General features: G+C 40.1%; 2 protein-coding genes across 2 annotated transcripts in view; both read right to left on the reverse strand.

The window, feature by feature from the left end:
• Positions 1-4,153, reverse strand: part of cacng7b (calcium channel, voltage-dependent, gamma subunit 7b) — a 31,454-nt gene extending 27,301 nt beyond the window's left edge. The window contains exon 1 of the mRNA XM_007256464.4: positions 3,422-4,153. The gene's annotated coding sequence lies outside the window, so the exon portion shown is untranslated. The remainder of the gene's footprint in view (positions 1-3,421) is intronic.
• A 6,647-nt stretch (positions 4,154-10,800) lies between these two features.
• prkcg (protein kinase C, gamma) overlaps positions 10,801-27,887 on the reverse strand; it is a 62,152-nt gene continuing 45,065 nt past the window's right edge. Inside the window, exons 14-17 of the mRNA XM_049480617.1 lie at positions 18,542-18,622; positions 16,485-16,592; positions 15,115-15,255; positions 10,801-14,316 (exon numbers count right to left, since the gene is read on the reverse strand). Of these exons, the coding sequence (XP_049336574.1) occupies positions 14,155-14,316; positions 15,115-15,255; positions 16,485-16,592; positions 18,542-18,622 (492 nt within the window). The 3' untranslated portion in view covers positions 10,801-14,154. The remainder of the gene's footprint in view (positions 14,317-15,114; positions 15,256-16,484; positions 16,593-18,541; positions 18,623-27,887) is intronic.

Consider the following 27,887-nt stretch of genomic DNA (forward strand, 5'->3'; position numbering starts at 1 on the left):
AATACTGCAACACAAGAAGATAAATGTTTAAACACATTTTTATATATTGATTTGTTTTGTATGGTTCTAAACGAGGGTGTTGTGTAAAATATTCAGCAAAGTTTAAGAAAAAAAAACAAAAAACAGAAATATGATAAAACATAATATACTAATAATGAGCGTGCCTAACAGACAGCTGTCTATCAATGCCAAACAAACATTTGTTTATATTACCATGGCAACGCAAAAGGAAACTGCACAAGTCTCTGGCTGCATTTTAGCTTTTTAAGTTTAGATGGTTGCTAAGCTACATCTCACCAACTGTTCCGGTTGCTCAGACTAGAAGAGAGGGCGGAGCTTTGTTAGCCTTGTGATTTCTTAGGGTCCTGCTAACGTCAACCTGACCCACTTTTAGTCCCGCCCATTCTACATCCGGAGAATAGGGATAGTGGTGAAATACAGCAGAGATTTATTTGACATTCAAATCATTAATCTCTCAAATATGGATGTATTTATCAAATTAATGGTTGAAAATAGTGAGCTCCCTCGTGACTGCATGAATATAAAAGGCTTAACTAAAAATGACAAATGTGTAGAAAAAAATCTGACGTTAGTAAGAAGTTGTCGGATGAGATAAAAAATGTTGAGTAACACAAACAAAACCCTCTTTTTTATATTTAAAGTTAAATTATCTAGTGGGCTTAATGGGTTCACTTACCCTAGTGTTTGTACTTTTTTTTTTCATTTTATACTGTTTATAAATCTTTTTTAATACATACCATGTTTTCAGTGCAGTGTGTTATCAGTTGTGTTTTAGTACAGTGTTTTATAAGTATGCAATTCTGCTGATAATAACAGTAATTATCTTTATATTTTAGCTTTCAACCAGTTGTAAGCAAAACAGTTTGGGAATTTGGGATAATTTATAATAATTTCTTTGTACTTTTACACAGGGGGACCAGCAGAGCCAAATCCACCCAATTAGAAAGAAAACCATAGGCAAGTGGCAAAGCACACAAAGCAGTGCCCCCCGCCACAGCTTACAGGATTTAAAGGACCTGCCAATACAGCTTGGAGACAGAAACACCAAAGATACCACCTACATAGCTCTGTAGAAGGAGCTTTTTAGTGGCACACAGACAAAGAACAGCATATTATAAAAGTGTTCATAATGTTTTGGCTCATCTGTGTATATGCCCACCCCTAGAAACCTACATAGAGAAGACATATCATGGTTGCTGTGGGTTTAAGCACCTGAAGGCATCCTCAGCAAAACAAGGACAGTGTGTGTGTGTGACCCAGGGATGAGGATAAGGTATGGAAAGTCCTTGGCCTAAAAACACAGCCACTTCTAGCACCCTCGAGCTAGTGACTGGTCTGTTAAAGGTTCATCATTCTACATTTTAGCTTATACATTAAAAATAATATATATATTAGGTAGTATAAACATATAATGTGAATATGTGGTCTAAAATATAACATTTTGTTTAAACAAACAAAACATTTTTAAATCATTATCATAAAATGACAGTTTCTTAACATTATTTGCAAATACAAAATATGTTAAAGTCTATAATATTAGTCATGTTCATTAGAATTTTTGTGATTGGCACATGTTTACAAGGACCCACCCCTCCCTTGTGCTGTCTACCAATTATCATAAGGAAAAGTCATGCTTCCTAGAATGCACTGTCCAATGAACACTGAATTTATTTTTTCTGTATAAAAAGCATGAATGGTCGTAGGGTAAGACTGCTCACCCAATTAAAGGTTAGAAACTATTTTCGGTGGCCAAAAAGTAATCCTTAACTTCTGATTGGGTAAGAAAGATGCAAGTTTAGGTGACCTGAGCCCATCCCTGCCCATAGCTACCACCAGCCTTGGGTAAATTTACCTTAGGCCCCGTCCACACGAATGCAAATATTTTTAATAACTGAGATTTTTGTCTCCATCTTGGTCTTCTGTCCACACAAAAACTGTGTTTTTTTTGGTCACTGAAATCTGAGCATGAAGAGGGACATTTTTGAAAATTCTGTTACCAGCGGAACCGTTTGAACGGGGAAAATTAAGCTTTCTAAAAACTCTGACATCACACAGCCAGTCTGCTTTTGCGCATGTCTGCTTTTGGTTTACATTAGCTTAGCCTGTTCAGAAAGAGCCTGAAACATGGATAGTGCCTGGGTTGGTTCTGTTCTCTCTGCAATTTGCAGATTAATAACATGTTTACAGCTTAATTTAATGTTTCTCTTACATTACCTAACACAGCGGAGGCACCAAAATGAGCTGCAAGCAGTTTTTTACGATCCTCCTGTCCGGAGGTACAAAGGAGATTCTGGACCAGGCCTGGACCAAAAAGCACCTGGTGGACAATACTTAAATTTAAGTGGCAGGAAAATTTCTGAATGTCTAGAGAATCCCTTGTGTCTTAAAAGCCCTATCTGGACAAGAATAGTTTCTCAGGGGGTCCTGGGTTAAATTTCTCTTTTATGGGGGGTCCTCTGTGATTTTATTCCTGTCCAGAATGACCATGTATGTGTTTATTTCAGACGTCCTCTGAGAAAATTACAGGCTGAATTACCTACTGTTTTTCGCTGAACTTCGTGGTGGTAAGATTGTTATGAGATTGCCTGTGGATGTTCATTTTAGCTTTAGCTTTTTATTTTAAATATCTAGATTCGTGTGGACAAGGCCTTTGTTTTTTGTGTCTTAACTATTTTGTAAACTATACGCAAACAAAATAAAAGCACACTCATGCTTCAAATGTATTGATTAGCTTGAATATGTTATTTTTTACAGTCTATTATTGTGTAAAATTTAGGAAGCTTCTGCATGTGGTAGATTTAAGTGTTTTTGTTTGGTGTTTAGTCTCAAAACAAAGCAGTATACATTCCTGGGAATAATCTTAAATATAACCACCAGTTTTTAGCTCTAATGTTACTGTTAAATATTCAGGTGACAGCTGTTTTCATAGGGCATCCCAAAATGCATTGCGTTCTACAGTTTTACAAGGAAACATCGTTAAACAGTTATTTGCCGTAAAAAATACAAAATTGACAACAGAGTAACTTACTGTAACTCCAGATTTTCTCACTCCACACATTTGCTGATAGCTAGCTAGTTAGCTAAAGTAGTAGCTACACTTGCTAGTTAGCTAACTAACGTTACATATCCTTAAACTCCTTCAGTTTTTTTAAAAAGCTGAAGTTAGCTTTTCCCAATTTCCAGTTCCACCTTAAATAGTGCAGCGGTTACAAGTACACACACAGCAGAACCGCTACACTGTTTAAGGTGGAACGGACCAGAATTAAACAATATACCGAACTTCAGCTTCACACGCCGAGTAAACCTAACCGTGTCCCGTGTGTACCAACACCAGAACCAGCACAGAACCGAACACAGCCCCGAACATACCGAATTAAAGCCCAGAGAGCCCGTCACTCACCCTTCCGGAGGAGCGGAGGAGCCGCGCGAGGTCCTCTCAGCAGAGCAGCTACTGACACCGCGCGCGCTCCAACACACGCGCTCCCGCCGCGCGCATCTCCCGCTCCTCTAACAGCACGCGCTCTCTATCTGACACCAGCAGCGCCCTGTAACACCAGCGCTCTCTCTCCAACAGCGAGCTTACACTCACTCACTCACAGAGAGAGAGAGAGAGAGAGAGAGAGAGAGAGAGAGAGAGAGAGAGAGAGAGATGGAAATGACAGAGGAAGGGAAAGAAAGATACAGAGAGAGAAAGCGAGAGAGACAGAGAAGAGAGAAAGAGAAAGAGAGAGAGGGTGGAGAGAGAGATGTGAATGAGAGAGAGAAGGAGAAAGAAATACAGAGAGAGAAAGAGAGAGAGAGAAGGAGGGATAAGAGAGAGATGACGGGAGAGAGCGGGGAATGAGAGAGAGCAGGGTAGGGAGAAAGAGAAAAAGAGCAGTGTGTGTTTGTGTTAGAGAGAGAGAGAGCAAGAGAGGGATAGCAGACAGAAAGACAGAGAAACAGGGAGGGAAAGAATGGTAATGTGTGTGTGTGTGTGAGAGAGAGAGAGAGAGAGAGAGAGAGAGAGAGAGCGAGAGAGTGAAAGAAAGAGGGATCGGAATAGGGAGATGCGAAGGAGAGAAGGAAGAGAGAGAGGAAAGGAGAGTGAAAGAAAGATGAAAAAGAGAGAAAGGGAAAGAAAGGGAGAGTGGTGGAGGGAGAAAGTTGGCAAAAAAGAGAGAAAAATATTTAAAAAATGGAAGATAAATGGTGGACAGGGAGGGTAAGAACAATGTATGTGTATATGAGAGAAATGGGTAAAGGAGAGAGAGAAAGAGAGACAGAGATGAAGGGAGGAAGCATGAGGAAAGGAGAAAAAGAAAGAGATGGGATAAAGATTTTTACATCCCTCTTTATTACATCATTCCTAGATAGGAAAGAGAGGGAGATAGGATTGAGAGAATGATAGAGAGACTGGAGATTGGAAAAAGAGAAAGGGAGAGAGAGTGACACATGGGGAAGACAAATGATGAAAGGGGATGAGAAGGGGGTTAATAAAACATATGGGAATAATACACACATTTCAATCAAATCAGTTCAGTGTATCATTGTGAATCATTTATTTCAGTAGAACGGGAACATGGCTTTCTGATTCACAGCTTTTTTTAGACTCTATATGTGTGTACGTATTACTCTTGTTCTCTATCCTTTCTCTTCTCTCGTGGTCCCCCAGTTCCTCGCCCTATCTTTAGATCTGTGATGAAAAAATGCTGTATTTTTAGAAGCTATATCAATAGCGTATAGCAGCACACTCTGACCTCGAGGAGAAATAGATCTTATAATATCATGTGACGCACTAAATGCCTCCTGAGGCGAGAAGAAATCAGTTGTCAAAAATTAGACAATCAGTCTGAACATTATAATCACCCTGAGCACATCCCCCCCTCCCCCCCATATACTGCTGAAACAACTATGACCTGAAAAGGCATGGACTTTACAGGACCTTTGAAGGTGTCCTGTGGTATCTGGTACCAAGAAATTAGCAGACATTAGCAGACGTTAACAGACGTTAACAGATTCTTTATGTTGTGAGGCGGGGCCTCCATGACCATCACAGAGACACATCACAGTGACAGGCGCTCATGAGCCTGTCACTAGTTCACTGGTTGTCCTTTTTTGGAGCAACTTTGGTAGATCACAAGTCAAAAGTCTTGACAGTTAAGTCCTGAGTCAAGTCTTAAGGCTCAACATCTTAAGGCTTAAGACTCAAGTCCAGAGTCAAATCCAATATTAAATCTTGACACTTAAGTCCTGAGTCAAGTGACAAGACTTGATGCTGAATTCAACTCCCTGGTCAATTGATGCTCAATTCCTGATTCCAAGTCCCAAGTCCTGAGGCTTAGGTCCCAAGTGAAATGCCTAGTCCTAACGCATAAGTCCAGAGTCAATTTCCAAGTCGGGACGCTCAAGTCCTGAGTCAATTCCCAAGTTTTGACACTCAAGTCCCAAGTCACTGTTCAAAGTCTTAATACACAAGCCTTCAGTAAAGTTCAAAGTCTTAATGCTCAAGTCCTGAGTCAAGTCCAATGTCTTGTTGCTCAATCCTGAGTTAAGTCCCAAATCTTAACGCTCAAGTCCAGAATCAATTCCTAAGTTATGACACTCAAGTCCTGAGTCAAGTCCAATGTCTTGTTGCTCAAGTCTTGAGTTAAGTCCAATGTCTTGTAGCTTAAGTTCCAAGTCAAGTCCCAAATCTTAACGCTCAAGTGCAGAGTCAAGTCCCAAGTTGTGACACTCAAGTCCTGAGTCAAGTCCAAAGTCTTAACACTCAAGTCCCAAGTCAATTCCAAAGTCGTGATGCTCAGTTCCTGACTCGAGTCCCAAGTCTTGACGCTCAAGTCCAGAGTCAAGCCCAATGTCTTGTTGCTCAATTCCTCATTCAAGTCCCAAGTCCCATTGCCAATTCTATTGGTTTGATGCTTGCCTACTTCTAAGAATTGTCTGTAAGCCAACACTGTTCACTGTACACATTGACATATCTCAAAGTTCCCTCATTGCATTGACAGTTGACAAATGATGCCATGAACCTGTAGGGAAGATGCATGGGTTAATATGGTGCTACATTATTTTAGTTATTAAGATACAGCTGATACTGAAATTTAAATAATTTAGTATACTACGGGAAACAATGGAAAAAGTAAAGTTCACTAATGTTATTTGAGAATGTGGTGACGTTACCTTTTACAGTGCAGTGGTGGGCCGATCTGTGTTCATCTAATTGTTGGTTGAAGTATCACTTTAACAGGAACAGAGAGTGAGGGAAAGAGCGAGAGCGTGAGCTGGGGGCAGGGACAGTTACAGTAAGGAGGTTAGGCTGGATTTTAATAGGCAGGGGATCTGAGGATGTCCTGTTATATCACTGTATTCCTCTGGGAGCCAGCTGGGATGAAGTGATGAGAGCAGGGATAGAGGTGAGATTGAGAAATGGCTGCTTTTAGCAGCAGATGATTGGAAGTCAGCTGCTTCCCATGGCAGTACAGTGAGGGAACGTTTTTATCACGTACTGTAGCTCTACCTGAGGGAAATCCTCTGGGCCTGCACAGCGGGACTAATAAGAACTAAAACAAATACAGGCCAATCATTTATTCGTTCATTTTTGTTTAATTGAATCATTTTGCCTGCTGTGTGGAAATATTCGGAAATGTTATTTAATCTGAGACCCGTGTCTATTACAAAGCCATCATCTATGCACTATGCAGCTTGATTGAGGGCATGTCAGTGTGTCTTTGCTATCATAACGACGGGAAAAGTATGCCTTGCCTGGCTCAAAAAACACAAAAGACATAACTACTAATGCTCTTAATCAATCATAGGTGTGTTTTTTTCGGGTGTTTTAGACAGGAGCATCACTTGCTGCACTTTCAACTCAAGGTAGTATTTACTCAGGTAATAAAAGACTCTACTGGTCTTGACGAGAACAAGACAAGAACAATTTCAGGAGAGGTTGAGACCATTTGATTACTACAACAATGCTGTAGCACCACATCTATCTATCTATGTAAAAAAAAACATAGATTTGAGGTAATTTGCACTCCCTTTATGTAACCCTCCTGTTATGTCTTAAAGTTTGAAGATCTAGGAAAATAGTTAAAAGTATTAATGAGTGTAATCAACATATATATTGGAGACTTTTGGTGACTGTGAGATGAACACACATGCTCTTCAGTTACTGCAGACCCACACCACTTCACAAACACACTGTAAATGAACTGCCCATGGCCAGAGCCGCCGCTGACTGACCCCGGCCCATATTTACAAAACGGGATGTAAATCAATTGAAATATAAATGCGTGTGACACAGAAAAAAAATCACTGTATTTAACACACAGTCTCAGTCAGTCACTCACCTCATTCACCACGTAGCCTGTCACCCAACCTCGACCACAGTGTCTGCCTCTTTGAGAAAAGCTAAACATCTAGCTAGCTAGCTCATCATTGGACAATTTGTCTATAATAGGTTTGAAACTAAAGAAAAAAAAAAAACGTAGAATAACTAACGGCTAACTGCTACTCTTATAATTACATCTAGCAACACGGCAAAAAACTGATTTATGTATTTATGTTTATTATGTAAAAATGAACTTATTTTGAGAAGTAACTGCCTATTTGTTCAGTTGTTAGAGTTCATTTGTAACATTTCTAACATATTTAGGGTGTTTTTTACTCACTTTTTTCTCTCTCACAACGTTACTCCTTTACAGCTGCAAAAACCTACATTATGCAAATTAGGCGGTGGCATCATTTAGGGACTTCTAGAGACTTTTAGGACAGCCAATAGCTACTTTCCTTACTGAGGAGTAGGCAACGACTACACAATGATGGCAGGTGAGAGTTGGGGAGATACACACTTCATGCAAATAAACAATGCTAGGAGCCAATAGGAATGATGTTGTAGGAGCCAAATGCATCCTAAATGGCTTTAGACATTTATATAGTTTATATATAGTATTTTATTTAAATGCTTTATATTTAAATGTGTGTTAATTTTATGTTCACAGCAATAGATTTATTTTAAGTACTTAGCCTTGAACTCTGGGTAAAGTCAGGTGATACAGCACGTCATAGGCCTGAATAGGGGTAGTTTTTTCGGTAACCCAGGGAGCCGCATGGTTTTCTGACCGTCAAGAGTTGAAACATGGATTCTTGTGGTTTCGTGTGAATTAGCTGAAAACACACATCAGTTACGCAGCTCTTTTTTTTTTTTTACTTTCGCTTTCAGAAACCCACTACAGATGTACTTTAGATAAACTTTGTCTTTACACTTCTTAGCATGAACTTTAGTTAGTGTATCACTTTTTGGAGAGGGTAATAATGGTTTTGAATATCCTCCTGGTTTAAGCCACTCAGCCCTTTTCCGTTTCTCAGCTTTACTCAGCTCTTCTCCTCTCCAGCAGAGGTTATCTGGGGTCATTATGTCTTTCTAGGCTCGCTGTTGCTGGGTGTGGGTGCAGGTTTGGGCTCTGGGGGGGGGTTGGAAAGTTCTGGCATGCTGTGCACACTCAGACTTTTCCAGGTCAGGTGTCCTGCCTTAAACCAGGCCAGGTCACACACTGAGCTCCTGCACGCTGACGACACTCCACACTGAGAGTGTAAAATCACATTGTTATGCTTCGATCCAAAGATGATGATTCCTTCTGAACTACTGATAATTTTCTAGATATTCCTTTATAAATCATTGGTTGTTCAGATCAGCAGTTTCAGTTAAATATATCGTATAGCAGGTGAACACAGTGATATTTGAGAAGTGAAATGAAGTTTATAGGATTTACAGAAAGTGTGCAGTAATTATTTAAACTAAATTAGGCAGCTGCATAAATTTGGGCACCTTATCTTTTTATTGACTTAAATACCTTTAGCTCTAATTATTGGAACACAAAATTTGTTTGGTAAGCACATTGACCTTTGAATTACATAGACAGGTGAATTCAGTTACGAGAAATGGTTAAAGTGGCCAATTGCAAGTTTTTCTACTCTTTGCATCTTCTCTGAAGAGCGACAACATGGGAGCCTTAAAACAAAACTCTCAAATGACCTGAAAACCAAGATTGTTTAACATCATGGTTTAAAGGAACCAAAGACCATAGGCAAAGTTCTAGTTAAGACCTGAAGTGGCAGAACAAGAAAACCCTCAGATAAGCAGAGAGAAAGGATAGTGAGAACAATCATACTCAACCCACAGACCTCCAGAGCTCCAAAGACCTACATCATCATCTTGCTGCAGATGGAGTCACTGTGCATCATTCAGCTATTCACTATTCAGCGCACTTTACACAAGGAGAGGCTGTATAAGAGAGTAATGCAGAAGAAGCCTTTTCTAAGCACACGCCACAAATAGAGTCGCTTGAGGTATGCTAAAGCTAAAGCACATTTAAACAAATCAGCTTCATTTTGGAATAAGGTTCTGTGGACTGATGCAACTAAAATGTAGTTATTTGAAGGGCGGTTGTTTATGCATGGTGAAAAAAAGAACACAGCATTCCAAGGCAAACACTTTAGTTCTCCCAACAGTAAAATTTGGTGGTGTTTCCATCATGCTGTGGGGCTGTGTGATCAGTGCAGGTACTGGGAATCTTGTTAAAATTAAGGGTCACATGGATTTCAGTCAATATCAGCAGATTCTTGAGAACAATGTTTAAGAATCAGTGAGGAAGTTGAAGTTGAAGTGTTGGGGCTGGATACTTTGACAAGACAACAACCCTAAACACCCTAAACTCTATAATTTAAAAATAAAATCTGTGGTGTGATTTAAAATGGGATCATGGGTTCATGCTCAGAAACCTGAAATCAAACCTGCCTGAACTGGAGATGATGTGTAAAGAAGAATGATCCAAAATACCTTCAACCAGACTCTAATTGGAAGCTATAGGAAGAGTTTAGAGGCTGTTATTTCTGCAAAAGGAGGATTTTTCTGTTTAAATTTAAAGAACTATTGCACACTTTCTGTAAACTTCATTATATTTAACAGAAATTGCTAAAGTAAAATCATGAAAATGATCAGGGGTGCCCTTGAATTCCTTTTATTTCTGCTGATAAATAAGGAAAAATCTACAGTTACAGTAGATACAGAATCACCAGAGTAATCTGTTGAACTCAAACTGATGCGTGATGTTCCTGCATGTGGAAGGGATTCGAATTTCAGCACAACAGCTCTTCTTTTTCTTCTTTTATTATTAAATGGGTAATAATTGCCTGCCTCAACTTCCTGTAATTGGTCCAAAAGTCCAAAGTGTCCAAAAACTGTCCAGTATATTTTTTACACTGCACTGTGCACTTTAGAAGATACTTTCAAATAACATCCAACAAAAGCAACATTTAAGCACATATTTGTGATTTTTAAGCATTTTATATTTTAATATGTCATGCAGTATCATATATATTTATATTTGTTAAGACGTATCAATTTACAACATAACAGCCATTCTTTTACAACTGTCATAATTTTGCACAAAGTCAGGCTAAATAAGTAAAAGAACAAACACTACCAGCTCTATGTAATATATGTGTGTATTACTGAAATCAATACAAACAAACAGAGAGTTTCAGTATAGAGAGAACAGAGAACCGATAAATTACAGGAAAAGATAAAGACCTCAGCTTTGGCACTCTATGGAAAACTGTAACAAACTATGAACATGAAAATACAGTACAGTGCCTTGCAAAAGTATTCAGACCACTTTAACTTTTTTTTTAACATTTTGTGCTATTACAACCACAAACATAAATGTATTTTATTTTATTGGGATTTTAAGTGACCAACACAAAGTAGCACATAATTATGAAGGGGAACAAAAATGATACACACTCTAAAAAACAGAGGTACAATATCAGTACTTTTTTGTACTCAAAGGTACACTCTTCATAATTGTACTCTCAAAAGTACAATATTGGTCTTTACAGGGTCAGATTTGTTCCCTCTGAAGTACAAAGTCTTTTCTAACAGCAATAAGTACAGATTTGTACCATTTAACCAGCCAAAAGGTACATTCCGTATACTGCATCACTGTACTAATAAAAAATATATATTTTAATTATACATTTTTTTATTTCAAAGCAAGACAATTTTGGATCATCAAGTTCCTGACACATATTCAGTTGATGATAATGTTTATAATCTTTATAATCTTTACTGGCATAAAAACCATGGGTACAAAAAAGGACTTCCACTGAAAGGTACTTTTTTGTACCTAAATATAAGGTACAGCCCCAGCGACAAGCTTTGTACTCTTTTAGGTACAAATCTGTACTTATTTTTCTTAGTTTTTAACATTGTGACAGTACAGAAATATTCAGCTCCCTTTACTCTGGTACCACTAAATAAAGGGGCACCTTTCTGCCATTCATCATGTTTGCAGTGCCCTCAACAAGGTCCTGTAAATGGAACTTCTTATGTCTTTCATATTTTACCACCTGAGCTGTTGATTTCTGCAGCTCCTCCAGAGTGACCATGAGCATCTTGGCTGCTTCTCTGAACAGTGCTCTTGGTCAATCTGAAAAATCTCCTTAAGTTACCCAAAGCTTTGGATATGTTTTATTACATAACCCTTCTTTAAACATATTGACTTAACACTTTATCTCTGACCTGTCTGGTGAGTTCTTTGGTCTTGGTCATGATGATGTTTGTTCACTAGTGTTCTTTAACAAACCACTAAGGCCTTCACAGAACAGCTGTTTATATTTATACTAAGACTTATTTACACACAGCTGGACTTTATGAACTAATTTAGTCACTTCTGACGGCAATCGATTGCACTGGATTTGCTTAGGGCTTTCAGAGTCACACTTTTCTGATTTGACTTACTTACTTAATATCGCAATAAACTACATTTAAGTTCGTGGCTGTAAGTTGACTTAATTCAAAGGGGGTATGAATACATTTGGAAGCCATTATATATGCATCTGAAATGGCTTCCTGACTATTGAGCACAAGAAAAGGCATTTCTACACATCATGCACTAAAGTAACATAACAAAAATTATTCTTACTATCCCATTAGAAAACTCTGCTTCAAAGGCTTTCAATAAAGCATGTACAGAATCAAGTGAAATATGCGTTTTCATGCAATTTCATACAGCAATATTCCAGAGGAATTTGAGGAGCAGGACAGACGATGCTGATACAAATCAGTTGTTTTCTTCAAGTCAGTCGAATGAGACTCACTCCACTTTAGTCCACAGAGAAAATAAAACTACAAAAAAAAAAAAAATCTAATACAAAGCTACAATCTGAGCTGACTATAAGTGACACCACCATCTGTACAACCTACACCTGTAGAAAATTAAAGTCAGGCCGAGCTAAACTGATGCAGTAACTGATTACACATTTTGAAAAATATTTTTTAAATTTAACTTTAAAGACATTAGTGAATTACACTTAGTCTGTGGGGGCTTTGTCTGCGCCCCCTCAGCTTGAGTTACTTGACAAATTTGAGTTGAGTCAAATTTTTGTAATGAAATACAGTTGATTTGTCAGATTTACTTATTGAGTGCATGTTAAGTCAACATAACCTAACTGCCTTTGTGAATTAAAGAGGTGCTTAAGCCCCTGATTTTTGCTGACTCCACCCTCAGCGCAAATTTGAAAAAGGCTAAAAAAATGGGAGTGCAGTGGTGTAGTTTGGGAGGGGATCTGGGTGATGTATGGGTTTAGAGGCAGGGCAGGAGAGAGAGAGCTGATTGGCTGAGCTGCAGCAACAGCAGTGTGCCTCTCTGATAGCGGTGAGACGCAGATGGTTGGACGTCAGTTGGGGTGGTCTTATTGATTGACTGATCTGCACTGCATGTGTCCACGCCTATAGCACACACACAACCTGAGAGGGCACTGCAGAGGTGGAAATTACCAGAATTCAAGCGTTTTTAAAGGTTAGGAAACTTGAGGGTTTTTTTTATTTTAAGCAGGACTTTCATTACTTCAAAGAAAAATACATTTCAGCTTATAATGAAAAATATATGGTTTAGGGTTTTAGTGGCTCTTTAAACTCACCTTATGAACAGACCTTACTTTGGCACTTAAAAGTGCTTTTGGGCAGTGCAACCCTAATAAAGAAAACATCACACTTTTCTTATTGGCTCCTGGCATCATCTGTTTGCATATTGGGCAAGTTGTCCCCTCGCTCAACATCAGTGTGTAGTTGTCAGCCCCAGTGTACTATCCCTGTGATGACATCACAGAGTTGGTGGATCCTTCACCTTCTGTTTGAGGATGCCCAACAGATGCTCAATTATGTTTAGGTCTGGAGGCATGCTCAAGTGTTATACAAACTGTTTATTGATTGCTTTAATTAAGTATAAATATTGGTTAAGATAAAGAAAAAACACTGAATGGGAAAGTGTGTCTTAACTTTTGAATGGTACTGTATATTATGATGTCAAGGGTTAGGGTATCTAAACCCCTGATTTTAGTTGACTCCACCCTCAGCTCAAATTTGAAAAAATGCTAAAAAATAGGAGGGGTACTGGGTGATGTATGGGTTTAGAGGCGGGGCAGGAGGGAGAGGGCTGAGCAGTGTGCCTCTGATAGCAGCGAGCCACAAATAGTTGGAGATCACCAGTTGGGCAGTAATGCCACAGTTGAACCTGAGAGGGCGCTGCAAAGGCAGAAATGACCTCAATAAAATTGTTTAAAAGGTTATGAAAGGTTTATGGTTATGGTTATTGTTTAGGGTTTAGTGCCTTTTTAATAATTTAATGTTTTAGAGGTGATCAGACTGAGATGCAGAATGACAGAAAATATAAGTAGTTAATCAGTAAACTGAAAAAACGTACAATTTTAACTCGCTCTGACTTAATTTTTTAAAGTGTGACATCCTGGATTTTAATGTTTTCTCATTAAGAGATATTCAAATATGCCTATATATGTATATAATATATAATAATGCCTGATAGTCTCTATAAGAATACTCTATATACTCTATATATATATAAGAAGTTTGTTGTTGATATTTATGGAACATATTGATTCTCTCGGACAATAGCAGTTTCACTTGCTGATCTCTATTATTTACTAAAGAACGATTCATAAAGGATTCACAATTCCAGTAATAACTCAGCACTGTTGTTTTCATTTCAGAGTCAGAGTCAGGACTGATGGGGTAAGTAGGGTTAGGGTTAAAGTGTAGGTAGTGTTAAGTTAAGTTGTCTCTGAGAGTTTGTGATCTCAAACAGCGGTGAGGGGGGCAGAAGGAAATTCCGGGTTTATGAAGGTGAAGTCCTGGAAATCTTCCTGATCGATGGCTGCTAGAACATCCGGGTCGGAGGGCGTGAGGGCGGAGGAGGCGGAGGTGAAGAACTTGTCAAAATTTTCTCCTTTCTTTCCTCCCTGCAAAAAAAAAAAAAAAAAAATCACAATCAGCTGACTTGAGTATTAAATATGTTCAAATTCATACCCCAAAAAACTACACAGCACAAACTGGAGAGTTAATATTTAAAGGAGATGTCAGAGGTGAAATTTAAAGGAGAGTTAAATGAGAAATCCAATATGAAATAGTATTGTGGTGTAGTGAAACAAAATTTTGTCAATTAGCCCACCTCCGTTCTCCCCTACCATTTCTCCCAACAGGTTCACAATAGTAGTGATATGGGCATAGCATCGCCCATGAAAAGAAATTACTATTTTTTAATTGTGTAGTTTACTAAATATAAATATAATTGAGAAGTTACTTTATTTCAGTAATTCAGTTTAACATGTGAAACTCATATATTATATAGATGTATTACACACAGAGTGATCTATTTTAAACCTTTAATTATTTTATTGTTGATGATTATGGCTTACAGCCAATGATAACCCAAAAATCAATGTCTCAGAAAATTAGAATACTATATAAGACCAATTGGTACATTTTATGGGCAGTGTGGGCAGTGTGCCAAGTCCTGCTGGAAAATGAAATCCGCATCTCCATAAAAGTTGTCAGTAGCAGAGGGAAGCATGAAGTGCTGTAAGATTCACTGACTTTAGACTTTAATACGATAATAAAACACAGTGGATCAACACCAGCAGATGACATGTTTTGTTAATCCAGTATGAATCTGCGGTGTGTGTAGTTTTAACAGTATTACAGTAACTGTAGTTAAGCATGGATTTCAGTATGAATCTGCAGGAATGTTTAGTACTGACCGCTCTGGGTTTGAAGGGGGGCTGGATCTCCAGTCTCTCCAGTCTGTCCCAGTCTATCCAGCGGAAAAACGGATGCTCCCGGATCTCTCTCTCTGCGTCCTCTCCTCCACCCAGACGCTTCCCTGGGTTCTTAGTCAAGAGCTGGAAACAGAGAGAGAGAGAGAGAGATAGTAGGGTCATGCTGGTCATACTGGAGCATCAGCGTGATTGGTTCTTCTGAAATCAAGAGTACTGAAAATAATTCACTGTTCTACTATTTAGGGAAGCCTTTCTTTTGCCAGATTCTGGAGCATTGCTATGAGGATTTAATTTCTATCCCAACTCATTCCCAACAGCCAAACTCCAAAATCCCAAAAGTATTGGATGGAGCTCCATCATTTCAGAGACCACAGTTAGTTCCACTGCTCCACACCTCAATACTGTACAGAAACTAGACTGAGGTAGCCTTAATTTAAAATACAGCTCTGGAAAAAAAACTGCATAAAAATGACGATTTTCTTTGATTTTACCAAATTACATTACATTACATTACATTACATTTGGCAGACGCTTTTGTCCAAAGCGACTTACAATTGAAATCCTCTGGAATATAATCAAGAGAAAGATGGATGATCACAAGCCATCAAACCAAACTGAACTGGCATAAAGTTACCCAAAAGCAGTGTGTAAGACTGGTGGAGGAGAACATGATGCCAAGATGCATGAAAACTGTGATTAAAAACCAGGGTTATTCCACTAAATATTGATTTCTGAACTCTAAACTTTATGAATATGAACTTGTTTTCTTTGCATTATTTGAGGTCTGAAAGCTCTGCATCTTTTTTTTTATTTCAGCCATTTCTCATTTTCTGCAACAAAAAAAAAATGCTCAAAATGACAATATTTTTATTTGGAATTTGAGAGAAATGTTGTCTGTAGTTTATAGAATAAAACAACAGTGTTCATTTTACTCAAACATAAACCTATAAATAACAAAATCTAAAAACTGAATCAGAAACTGAAGTGGTCTCTTATTTTTTTCCAGAGCTGTATATACTGATTCATTTGTAAAGTTGTTCTTCGTAGTACATTTCAGAATTTATTAGTTAATTAAGCAAAAAGTATTTATTTGCAACCCACACTATCAGTGTGTAGTCTTTCTCTCCAGGCCTACTGTCTCTTGGACATTCACTTATATTTTGTATAATGATTGGCTGATTAGCTGGTTGCAGTGTTGTAGGTCATAAGAGCAAGTTACCCTTTTCTGTAACACTAAGAACTGCAATACGGTAATTCTGTGCCTGAATAAACTGCCACACAATGGGATACTAGCCTGACAGAACAGAAGCACAGACAGTAAATGCTGCTGTCAGTTAATTTTTTTTTTTTACCCCCTTGCAAATGGCGACAGCCTCACGGGACAAGCTCTTGGGATAGGAGACACTCTGCTCCATGATGGACTGGAACAACTCCTCCTCATCCAGCCCATCAAACGGAGGCTAAGAGAGACAGAGAGAGAGAGACTGAATCACATTCTATCAAACATAAAACCCAGGTTACATTTACATTACCAGGCTGACATGACTTAAATCAGATTTTTTCATGGCTGTGTGAATGTGTCAAATCTGAGGAACGGTGTGTTTATTTATTTATTTTTTCTTTCTTCTTGAGCTTACCTGCTTTGAGATCAACTTTTCTGCAATTGGGTTCAACAACCCTCTGGGCTGGAGAGCTACTAGTCTGTAGCACTTCATTCTATTACACTTTATTTTCCAAAACAGATTTTTCTTTTTTTGTGGCCCACCACTTAATGGCTTGGAAAATATCTGGACACAGCCAAACTTAATTGCCGACCCCTGCCCTAATGATTAAGAATTGGTTAACACTCATTTATTTGTCTGCAAAGTTTTAATGCCATGACTAGGTGCTCCATTCCAGATGCTGTAATAGTCCAAAGTCACAATTTGTATTGTTCAAACCCAACAACTTACATTTCATAGCCTGCAGCCTGCAGAGTTAATCTGAATAAATTGTTAATAGTTGCAATAAAAGTCCAGCATCAAAACACTGCAGTGAATCCTGTGTATATTCCCACTGTTTACACTGAGATTGATTTTGGAGAATCCTATATGCTCACACATTGACACGCATTTGCCCGCCAGGATATAAAGATGTGGGTCAGAACTGACAGGGCTGTAACTGTAAATATCAGATTGTAAAACATTTCATTCATCAAGAAAGGTACCAGTCAATATTTGAAGACTATATTAAAGCTTTACAGATACACATGTGGAATTATTTTGTAGATAAAAAGTGTTAAACAAACCAGAATATGTACTATATCACATTTATATTTGAGGACAGATCTGCACACTCTTGGTGAGATTTTAATCTCAGTGTCTTCATGAGGGAAAGTCACCTGGAATAGTTTTCTCAGCGTCTTGAAGGAACAATATAGTTGCTGCTTTTCCTTCACACTGTGAAGCTCCAGCTGTGACAATTCACGTTACTATGAAGAACAGTACTTGTCTGACTACATTGTGCCAAGTGTGAAGTTTGGTGGAGGGGGGATAATAGTTTACTACGTTTGTCAGTCTAGTCACTGTCTGTCTGCCTGCCACAGTCTCTAATTCTCCAGAAACAAACTCCATTTCCCATAATACACCTGCACTCAACTCTCTGGACATGGTGGATCACATGACTCATCGGCGTTCCGATTCGCCATCCTACTGATTGCACACACCTGGGGCCTCATGTACTAAAGGTGCGTACGCACAAAAACATTGCGTACACCATATTTCACGCTCACGGTCAGATGTACTTAATGTGACTTGAATTTGAGTAAGTGCGATTCCCCACAGCACTTTTCAGCACTCATTTCAGGCGTACGTATGTTTTTTGTACGTATGTATTGTGTTTTTGTCATTTGGCGACACTTAGAGGCGCTGCATTGAAATTACAACTAATTTAAACCAACTTCTTTTGGTTCTGACCTATTTTTGTGTATTGACTATCCCTTTGCCTTGCCCTATTGCTCTGTTTTGGACCTCCTGTCTATGACCTTCTGCCTGTAACACTCTGGTATGTTGTTTTTTTATGCTGCCATTTTGCTTCTTGCTCTGGCAGCCCTTGACTACTCTAATCGTCCTCTCTAAAGTCCTAATAAATCTAATAAATTATTTTTTTTTATCCGCTTGTCTGTTCTGTGTTTGGCTCCTGTGACAATGTAATTCCATATGTATCCCTTGTATTTTTTTCATGTCTTTGATATTAATTTACAATGTAGAAAATAAATTAAATTAAAAAATAAAGACAAACAGAGAATGAGAAGTCCAAACTTCTGACTAGTACTGTATATTCTCAAGAAAAATGGACTGATACTTTATTCTAATCCCAAATAGGATCATCATACTCTGAAAAACTACACCATTACTCTACATTAACTTACCTGTCCAGCCAGCATCTCATAGAGCAGAACTCCATACGACCACCAGTCTACAGCCTTACCGTACGGCTGATACGCTACGATCTGACAAATGAAAACACAAACACATTTCTTTTAAAGCACAAACATATTAATAACTCTTGGGTATAATCTGGACAATGAGTTTTACCGAAGCCCAGCATTCATACGGCTACATAACACACATAAACCTAAATAAATACTTAGAAAAAGGTTTGTTAAATAAACATTCATGAATATCTACAGTATGTACGCTGATCAGCCATTACATTAAGCCAAAACCAACTGCCTAATATTGTGTAGGTCAGAATTTCAGTTCAGTGTTTCAACCCTGGCAGCAGATTTTGTATTTTTTTTGCAGATTTTTTGTGTTAGAAATGCTGATGACTGGGCTCATCCACTGTTACCAACACTGCTTTAGTAATGCCAGTGATTAGGCTTATCCAATGTCACTAAAGCCATGTTAGCAATGCTGCCAAAAGGACCCAGCCAATGATGGTAAAGCCATATTAGCAATGCTGGTTACCAGTAATGCTAATGTAGTTAGAGTTAGAAATGCTGACGACTGGGCTCATCCATTTTTGTTAATGCTGTTTTAGTAATACCAGCAATTAGGCTAATCTATCATTGCTAAAGCCGCATTAGCAATGCTGGCGACCAGGCTCGTCCAACAATGCTAAGGCCACATTAGCAATGGCGGCGACCAGGCTAATCCGATGTCATTAAATGTGGACTCATACAACATTGCTAATGCCCTGATAGCAATGCTGGCAACTGGGCTCATCCAACAATGCTAAAGCCACGTTAGCAATGCTGGCGACCAGTTTCCTCTAACATCGCAAACACCACATTAGCAATGTCAGCAGCTAGATTTACTCTAGGTTGCTAAGGCTATCTGAGCAATGTCGGCAACCAGGCTAATAAAAGTTAAAGTCATGTTGGTAATGCTGGTAAATGGACTTATACAACATTGCTAATGCCCTGTTAGCAATGTCAGCATCCAGGCTCGTCCAACATTGCTAATGCAGCATTAGCAATGTCGGCAGCCAGACTTACTCTAGGATGGTAAAGCTGAGGAATGACAGTGACCAAATGACCACTAATTTAATGTTGTTAATGTTGTGTTAGCAATGGTGGAGATTGGACTTATGCAATATTGCTAATGCCTTGTTAGCAATGCCAGCAATCAGGCTAATCCAATGTCATTAAAGCCATGTTAGCTCGTCAAATGATGCTAATACAGCGCTAGTAATGCTGGAAATTAGGCTCCGCTAACACCGCTTTAGCAATGTCAGCTAGGTTGCTAAAGTTACCTGAGGAATGCTGTCGACCAGGCTGAACCAATGTCGTTAAAGTTGTGTTAGCAATTCTGGTGACTAGACTTATACAACATTGCTAATTTCTTGTTAGCAATGCGGGCAACCATTACATGGACCTTCATTAGCATGATGAGGCCTTGACCATCCTTGCCCTTTCCTGGAGCCTGTTTGGTAGATACTAACCACTGCCTAATGGTAACGCTCCACTAGACATGCCTGATGTTCTGGAGATGTTATAACATTGTGTCATTATAAGTCATTATGATTAATGGAGAAGAAGTGTTTTCTAATTATTACACTGTTTTACATTGAGCACATACAGAGGTTGGACAATGAAACCACAATAATGTATTGTCCCGACGGACAGTTCTGGTGGAAACATTAGAGTTGAGGTGCACATTGAATTCTGCTGTGATTTGATCAGCCGTGGTTTTATGTTTTTTGGATACAATCCGGGTTAGCACCCGAACATCCCTTTCAGACAGCTTCCTCTTACAGCGTCCACAGTTAATCCTGTTGGATGTGGTTAGTCCTTCTTGGTGGTATGCTGACATTACCCTGGATACTGTGGCTCTTGATACTTGATCACAAAGACTTGCTGCCTTTGGTCACAGATGCTCCAGCAAGACGTGCACCAACAATTTGTCCTCTTTTGAACTCTGGTATGTCACCCATAATGTTATAGTGTGCATTGCAATAATTTTGAGTGAAACTGTCCTCTTACTCTGCTAATTGAACCTTCACACTCTTCATGCTCTTACTGGTGCAATAATGTGCAATTAATGATTAAAAACTGGCCACCAGGCTGCTCCAATTTAGCCATGACACCCCCCACACTAAAATGACAGGTGTTTCAGTTTCATTGTCCAACCCCTGTAAGTGTTTAAGTGGTTCTTATAAATGATTATGTTATGTTGTATGTCATGTTTTGTTATATTACATGATTTGAATGATGGTTTGTGTGTGTCATCTCAAAACTAAATATCCCAACAAATGTTTTTTGTGTTTTCTTTTTTGTTGATGTGTGTGTTTAGAGTTCTGAGAGTATGAGGCATGCTTTTAAAATATGTGTGGAAATAATTGAGAAAAACTCTAAACGATATGACAGAAAATCATGATTAATGGCCCAATTTAAAGGCACTAAAATCAGAGGGTTCATCCTTCTGCTGTAAAGCTGCTGTGTGGGAGATAAAGGCTGTTTCCTACAGCGACAATAGGCCCAGTGATGGAGTGTGATAATGCGGAGATAATGTAAATGTGTGTGTGTAGAGAAAGAGAGAAAGAGAGAGAGAGAGAGAGAGAGAGAGAAAGAGAGAGCAAGGGTAAGAGAGATTAATTTCCTGGCCTGCAGGGACACATATGGCGTCTGTGTAAAATGACAGGGACATGAGGATCAATTCTGTTTTTTTACATAATGAATCAATAGCAGTGGTTTTAAATACTGGTTTAATGATATCGTGCTGACGCATGCACACGTCCACACACACACACACACACACACATACACACACACGCGCGTGTGATTTTGCTGATTGACCACCAGTGATTTAACATAGACAGACTCTCTCTACCAGACAGACAGAGACAGACAGACAGCTGGGCACTTAGGGCTGCATGCTATGTACATCCACAACAGACAATTAACCAATCAGGAGCTGTTTCTCTGTGGTATCTAGGCAGACAACAGCTGTTGGACCCACTTTACCCTATGATGCGCAATGTATGCACACACCCCCCCCCCCCCCTCCAATATCCACAACACAGACGTATAAAAAACACATGCATTTTTTTCCAGATTATTTAATAATATCTGAGTTTTTCTTTGTTCTATCCAGTGACGTCTCTAATCTGACCATTTTTTCAGTAATACATTTCTAATATTTCCAATCCAGTAATCAGATTAAAATTACTTATCCAACTGCATTACTTTTTTGTTATTTTCCTTGTATGTATGTATGTATGTATTCTGGGAATTGTATTGTAGGTGTTTAGTCACCTAGGTGCTGCAGCACCACCTTAAATTCTCTCAAAATCTCTCAATTTTGTTGTTTTAGCACAGCCACTCGTTTTATTTTAGCCTACAATAAACTCCCAGTACTTCACTTTAATCCAGTTTCTGTTCATCTTTCCACTGGAAAAGAACCAAAGTTCAGGTATAACCCCAGAACGAGTGGAAGGAACATTTTAGCTCATTCTAGTCCACAAAGTAACGGTGGAAACTAGCTCCCCTGAGCATCGCGACCTCTGTCGAAAGCCAGTAATTAGGATAAAAGTAGTATTTTTTAAATAATTTATTTCGAATTATTCCCATTTTCTCGCCAATTTACACGGCCAATTACCCAACCCTCATATTAGGACTCCCTCTATCACTAGTAATGCCCCAACACACCAGGAAGGTTAAAGACTAACACATGCTTCCTCTGATACATGTGAAGCCAGCCACCGCTTCTTTTCGAGCTGCTGCTGATGCAGCATTGCCGAGTAACATCACAGCGCGCTTGGAGGAAAGCGCAGCGACTCGGTTCTGATACATCAGCTCACAGACGCCCAGTGCTGCAGACATGACCCTAGGAGTGATGTGGGGATACATGCTTCCCAAACGTACTGCGCATGCGCCGACCTACACAATTTAATTATTTCTCCTGTTTTATGTATAATTAATCTGGTTTAGGGGGGGTTTGTGTGCATTAAACAACCTGGACGCACTGTCATTGCACAAAAGTGTAAATGGAAACTAAAAATTACACTTATTATCATAAATAAAATACAAAAGCAGTTTGTAATGAGCTATATTTACTATAACTTTGCCATGGTACAATGAATTATGCAATCCAAATCTAATAACGTACATCTACTGCAATATCACTGGGTACATGCCCTAAAATAGTGCTTCTTTTGTATTTTTACAGTTAAATATACATTGGGGCAGCACGGTTCGACAAGGTAGGAGAATTCGACAGAACACCGGCACTCGGCGCCCGGGATAAAAGTAGTATTAACACAGTCATCACTTTATTGCTGGAACTGAAAGCTCCGCGTAGGTTCTAGCGGGAAACTCGAAATCACGCCACTTTTCTCAGCCAATCACCAACTCCCACCTGTCCTTAAAAGACCTCCCTCATACCTGTTCTCCCCTGCTTGCAGACGCTGACATACGTTTTCGGGCGCCGGTCGTTGCCGCGTGGCTTCATGGTGTTTCTGCCATTTGTCATTGCCTGCTCTCAGTTTGCCGTTTTCGCCCGTCTGCGTGGCTGCTCGTTCGTAGTTGGCTCGATTTCCTGCTCGTAGGATCCATGTTGGTTTGTATTGCTCTCTGTTCTATCGCTGGCGTTTTGGTTGGATCCTCGCTGTGTTTGCTGTTGGCGGTCTGGGTTCCTGTTTTGCTGGATCACGTGACCGTGTCGCGCTTGCCTTCGAGGCTTGCTGCTCCGATGCTTTGTCTCGGCTCGCAGCCGTGTGCTGAATCGTGCTGGTTGTTTCGGCTCAGTGTCGATTCTGTGGCGTTCTGGTCTAGTGCTGAGGCTTTTCTCGGCGGTGTTCGGATAGTTGCTTGGTGTTTCTGCGTTTTCCACGGCTCTGTCCGGTGCCTGTGGCTGAGTTTGTACGCTTCGCTCGAGAAGTCTGGGCTGGATGGCTGTTTTTAAACCCGCTCCTGCTGGCACCCGATAGTTTTAGCCCCGCGCCCGCCCTCCGTTTTTTACGTTTCTGCCGCTCCGCACGCCTGCTTGTGTTGCTTACGTTAGTGCTCGAAATTAACTTGGGTTTTTTTGTTGAACCAGCAATGTGGCGCTGATAGCCTGCTCCCTTCCTACTGTCCACACACACACGCCCACGCCTCAGTGGAGCTGACCCTTCAGGCACTGCTTGCAAAGTGTTTCGTTCATGCAGCACCAAAACCTAATTTGTTCGATGATAAATAAACTTAGTGTACTTGGTTAATCCTCGTTTGTTGTGATCTCATTCTCGCGACGCTCCTATGGTTCGTTTATCGGTCTTGGGCTTTACTGTTGCCGAATGTTATTGATGTGTCGTTCGCGATCGATCCGGCTCAGGAGCCGACTCTTCGAAGTCACCTATTGGAACCGGCTCTATTATGGGTGCCGTTTTCTCCATTTTATATACCTTCGTATTTTACACATTAATTTAGAAGCACTGTATTTGATATTTGTATTGTGGCACTTTTTTGTTATGGAGCTGCTTTAATAATTTTTCGTATTGGGTGATTTGTATTGACTGTTTCATTTGTTTTAAGTTATTTTGTCGAAGTGGCGCAATTTGTAAATTTCATAATTGGTTGTAATACGTTTTTTGTTATAAAGCTTTGTTATGCAGCTGTTTTGCTCGTCGCAAGTGCCTATTGCGCTGCTTCTTATCTCGGACCGTACCCGTTCAATTGCTTTTCTGTACTCGCTTCCGTGCTGCTTATTGTCTCGCACCGTGCCTGCTCTACTTACTGCTTTAATGTCTCGCTTTCTGCGCTGCCTATTATCTCGGGCCGTGCCCGCTCTAATGCTTTAATGACTCGCTGTCCGCGTTGTTTACCTCGGGCCGTGCCCGCTCTAATGCTTTAATGACTCGCTGTCCGCGTTGTTTACCTCGGGCCGTGCCCGCTCTAATGCTTTGCTGTACTCGCAGCCCGCGTTGTTTCTTATCTCGGGCCGTGCCCGCTCTCATGGTTTACTGTACTCGCAGTCCGCGTTGTTTATTATCTCGGGCCGTGCCCGCTCTAATGGTTTACTGTACTCGCAGTCCGCGTTGTTTATTATCTCGGGCCGTGCCCGCTCTGCTGGTTACTGTACGTGCAGTCCGCATCGTTTATTATCTCGGGATGTGCCCGCTCTAATGCTTTACTGTACTCTCAGTTCGCGTTGTTCATAATCTCGGGCCGTGCCCGCTCTGTAATGCTTTAATGGCTCGCAGTCTGCGCGGTTTCTTATCTCGGGCCGTGCCCGCTTTAATGGTTGCTATACTCGCAGTCCGCATCGTTTATAATCTCGGGCCGTGCCCGCTCTAATGCTTTACCGTACTCTCAGTCCGCGTTGTTTATCTCGGGCCGTGCCCGCTCTAATGCTTTACTGGCTCGCAGTCCGCGTGGTTTATTATCTCGGGCCGTGCCAGCTCTAATGCTTTACCGTACTCGCAGTCCGCGTTGTTTGTTATCTCGGGCCGTGCCCGCTCTAATGCTTTACTGGCTCGCAGTCCGCGTGGTTTATTATCTCGGGCCGTGCCAGCTCTAATGCTTTACCGTACTCGCAGTTCGCGTTGTTTATTGTCTCGGGCCGTGCCCGCTCTAATGCTTTACTGTACTCGCTGTCCGCGTTGTTGTCTCAGGCCGTGCCCGCTCCGCTGCTTGATTGGACTCGTGTCCGATGCTGCTTGTATGTACAGTACTGCACAGGTTCTCGATTACGTGATTCGTGGACTGCACTGACTCCGTACCTGGTCTGATTCTGGTGATTTGCTGCCTTTTATTGGGTTAATTTTGTGTTGCCTGTGCTATGTTTTGTTTCATGATTGGCATGTACCTTTCTTGCAGAAATTCTACTTTTACGATTCCGTGTTTTAACATATTCATCAACGCCGTGGGCAGCGGTTGCTATTGCCTTAGAACTTTTTTAGTGGCCGAAGTTTTGCGCATTTACCGATCACGGGTTGCTTTGACGTACTGCTGTGCAAATTCCGTGCTTCAATGTTAAGTATCCGATCCGGTTTGTCGTTGCTTTATGTCTTATGGTTTGTGCTGATGTTAATTTCCCTGGTCCTTTGGTTTTGGGGGTGTTCTCCAAGGACAGTCTGTCCTTGGTTCTGCATTTGGTGCTTCCTGACATTTGTTTTGACATTAATTTCGCTTCCCCTGTTATATTTGCTTTGTTCGCATCATGACTTACAAGGTGTCTAATAACAATCATCAGTAAAATGTTATAGCAGTCAATGATAATGGAAAGTTTAATTCTCGGGCCGTAATTCTCGTAATAACCCCTGGACTCGTAGTCCGCGCTGCTGCGATCGCGGGCCGTGCCCGCTCTAATAACCACTGGACTCGTAGTCCGCGCTGCTGCGATCGCGGGCCGTGCCCGCTCTAATAACTACTGGACTCGTAGTCCGCGCTGCAGCGATCGCGGGCCGTGCCCGCTCTAATAACCACTGGACTCGTAGTCCGCGCTGCTGTGATCGCGGGCCGTGCCCGCTTTAATAACCACTGGACTCGTAGTCCGCGCTGCTGCAGTCGCGAGCCGTGCTCGCTCTTATACCCTCACCCATCTTGTTCGGGATACCTGATGTTTGAGTAAGTAATTTATGTACATATATATCTATTTATTTATATATCTATTTAATATATCTATTTAATTGCAAACAACTGGAGGCGGTTGTAAGATTTTTATACAGACGTCAAATGAATATACTGTTATAACGTACTGCCACGACAGCTCGCGCTCGCTCAAATATCCTACTCCTTATGCTCCTAGATATCAACACGGGCCGTGCCCGTTCCTATGCTCATAGACTCATAGTCTGAGTTTTTTCTGCACAGCGGGCCGTGCCCGCTCTTATTCCCTTTGGACTCGTAGTCCGCGTTTTGCTGCACAGCGGGCCGTGCCCGCTCTTATTCCCTTTGGACTCGTAGTCCGCGTTTTGCTACGACGGCGTCCAAAAGTTGTGCCCCTCAAAGGCTTAATGTATTGTTAGTCCGCAGTGTTTTCTCATGCTGATCACGTCAACGTTACGCTTATCATACGCTTCTAAAATAGCCTCAAGCAGTGTATACAAGTACTTTGTATACAACGAACCTAATAAATGTATGCTATCAAAACATGAGCGCAACTACTGTAATACACACGTACTCAGCAAATAACACTTTAATCTTGAACGCCTTATTCAAGCTTGTTTATAACTGTTTTCCTTCCAGAATACGTGAACCAGGTAAAGGATCCTCCTGTGGGTAATTATATCTTTTTATATTTTTGGGGATAGGCTCCGCCCCCGCCGTACAAGTACGGCAGGATCTGCGAGGTTCCAGACGCTGCGGACCTGGGCTTCGACGGGGCTTTCGCCAAAGACTCTATATACACTATATTCACTATTACTAATCGTCATACGTGTTTATTGGGATTAAATCTTTCTTGCTGCACTTTGTTTCTAGAGTTTTCCTGCTAGAACTTACAATGGCTGCTGTCGGCCGCATTACAACCATCAAATTTGACGAAATGTTTGTTCTTGCAGCGGCACACTTACAGTCCCAAAGTCCCAAAGGTGGAGCGAAGCTTCCAATAAAGTGAGTTTTGGCAAAAACTGTTATGTTAAGGCCGTAGCAGTGTGTGAGTGGGTGGGGGTGGAGGTGTGGGCGGGGGTGTTATTGGCAGCTCCTGAAAGTAACCAATAAAGTAACTTGAAAGTAACTTACTTAATAATCGAATAATCCATAAATGAACTTACTTTAAAGTAAGTTACGTTTCAATGGAGTAACTTTTTAAAGTAACCATGACATTACTGACTGTATCCTTTGGAATCAATTGACTTGATTGAATATTACAAGTACTCTTAAAATATTTTATTTTTTATTATCACTGATCATTATTTAATTTTTTTATTTTTAACTTTACGAATAAAAATTGATTTTATATTACTACACAAAAATAACATAGATTAACCACATTCATTCAAGTGTTTTGCTATTTTCTGTGAAGCTTTAAGGGTCTTTTTTTTATAACTATTTGCATTTTGTGTTCTATTATTATTATTATTATTATTATTATTATTGTTATTAGTAGTAATAGTAGTATTATGTTGTATACTGGGGGGTTCTTTTTTAACTGTGTGAATGAGACAGTTTGAATCAGTGAATAGAAAACCTTATAAAAAAGCCACTTATTGATTCATGCAGTACCCTGAATCAAGACTAAGAATGAGCTGGTTTGATTCAGTAAAGAAAACTAATTTTGATGCCCAAATCTGATTTGTCGCACATTTAGTTTTAACATTTAGGTTTACATTTTTTTTTTTGCTTTAACTAG

This window comes from Astyanax mexicanus, chromosome 6, assembly GCF_023375975.1.
Source record: "Astyanax mexicanus isolate ESR-SI-001 chromosome 6, AstMex3_surface, whole genome shotgun sequence".
NCBI classification, from domain to species: Eukaryota; Metazoa; Chordata; class Actinopteri; order Characiformes; family Acestrorhamphidae; genus Astyanax; species Astyanax mexicanus.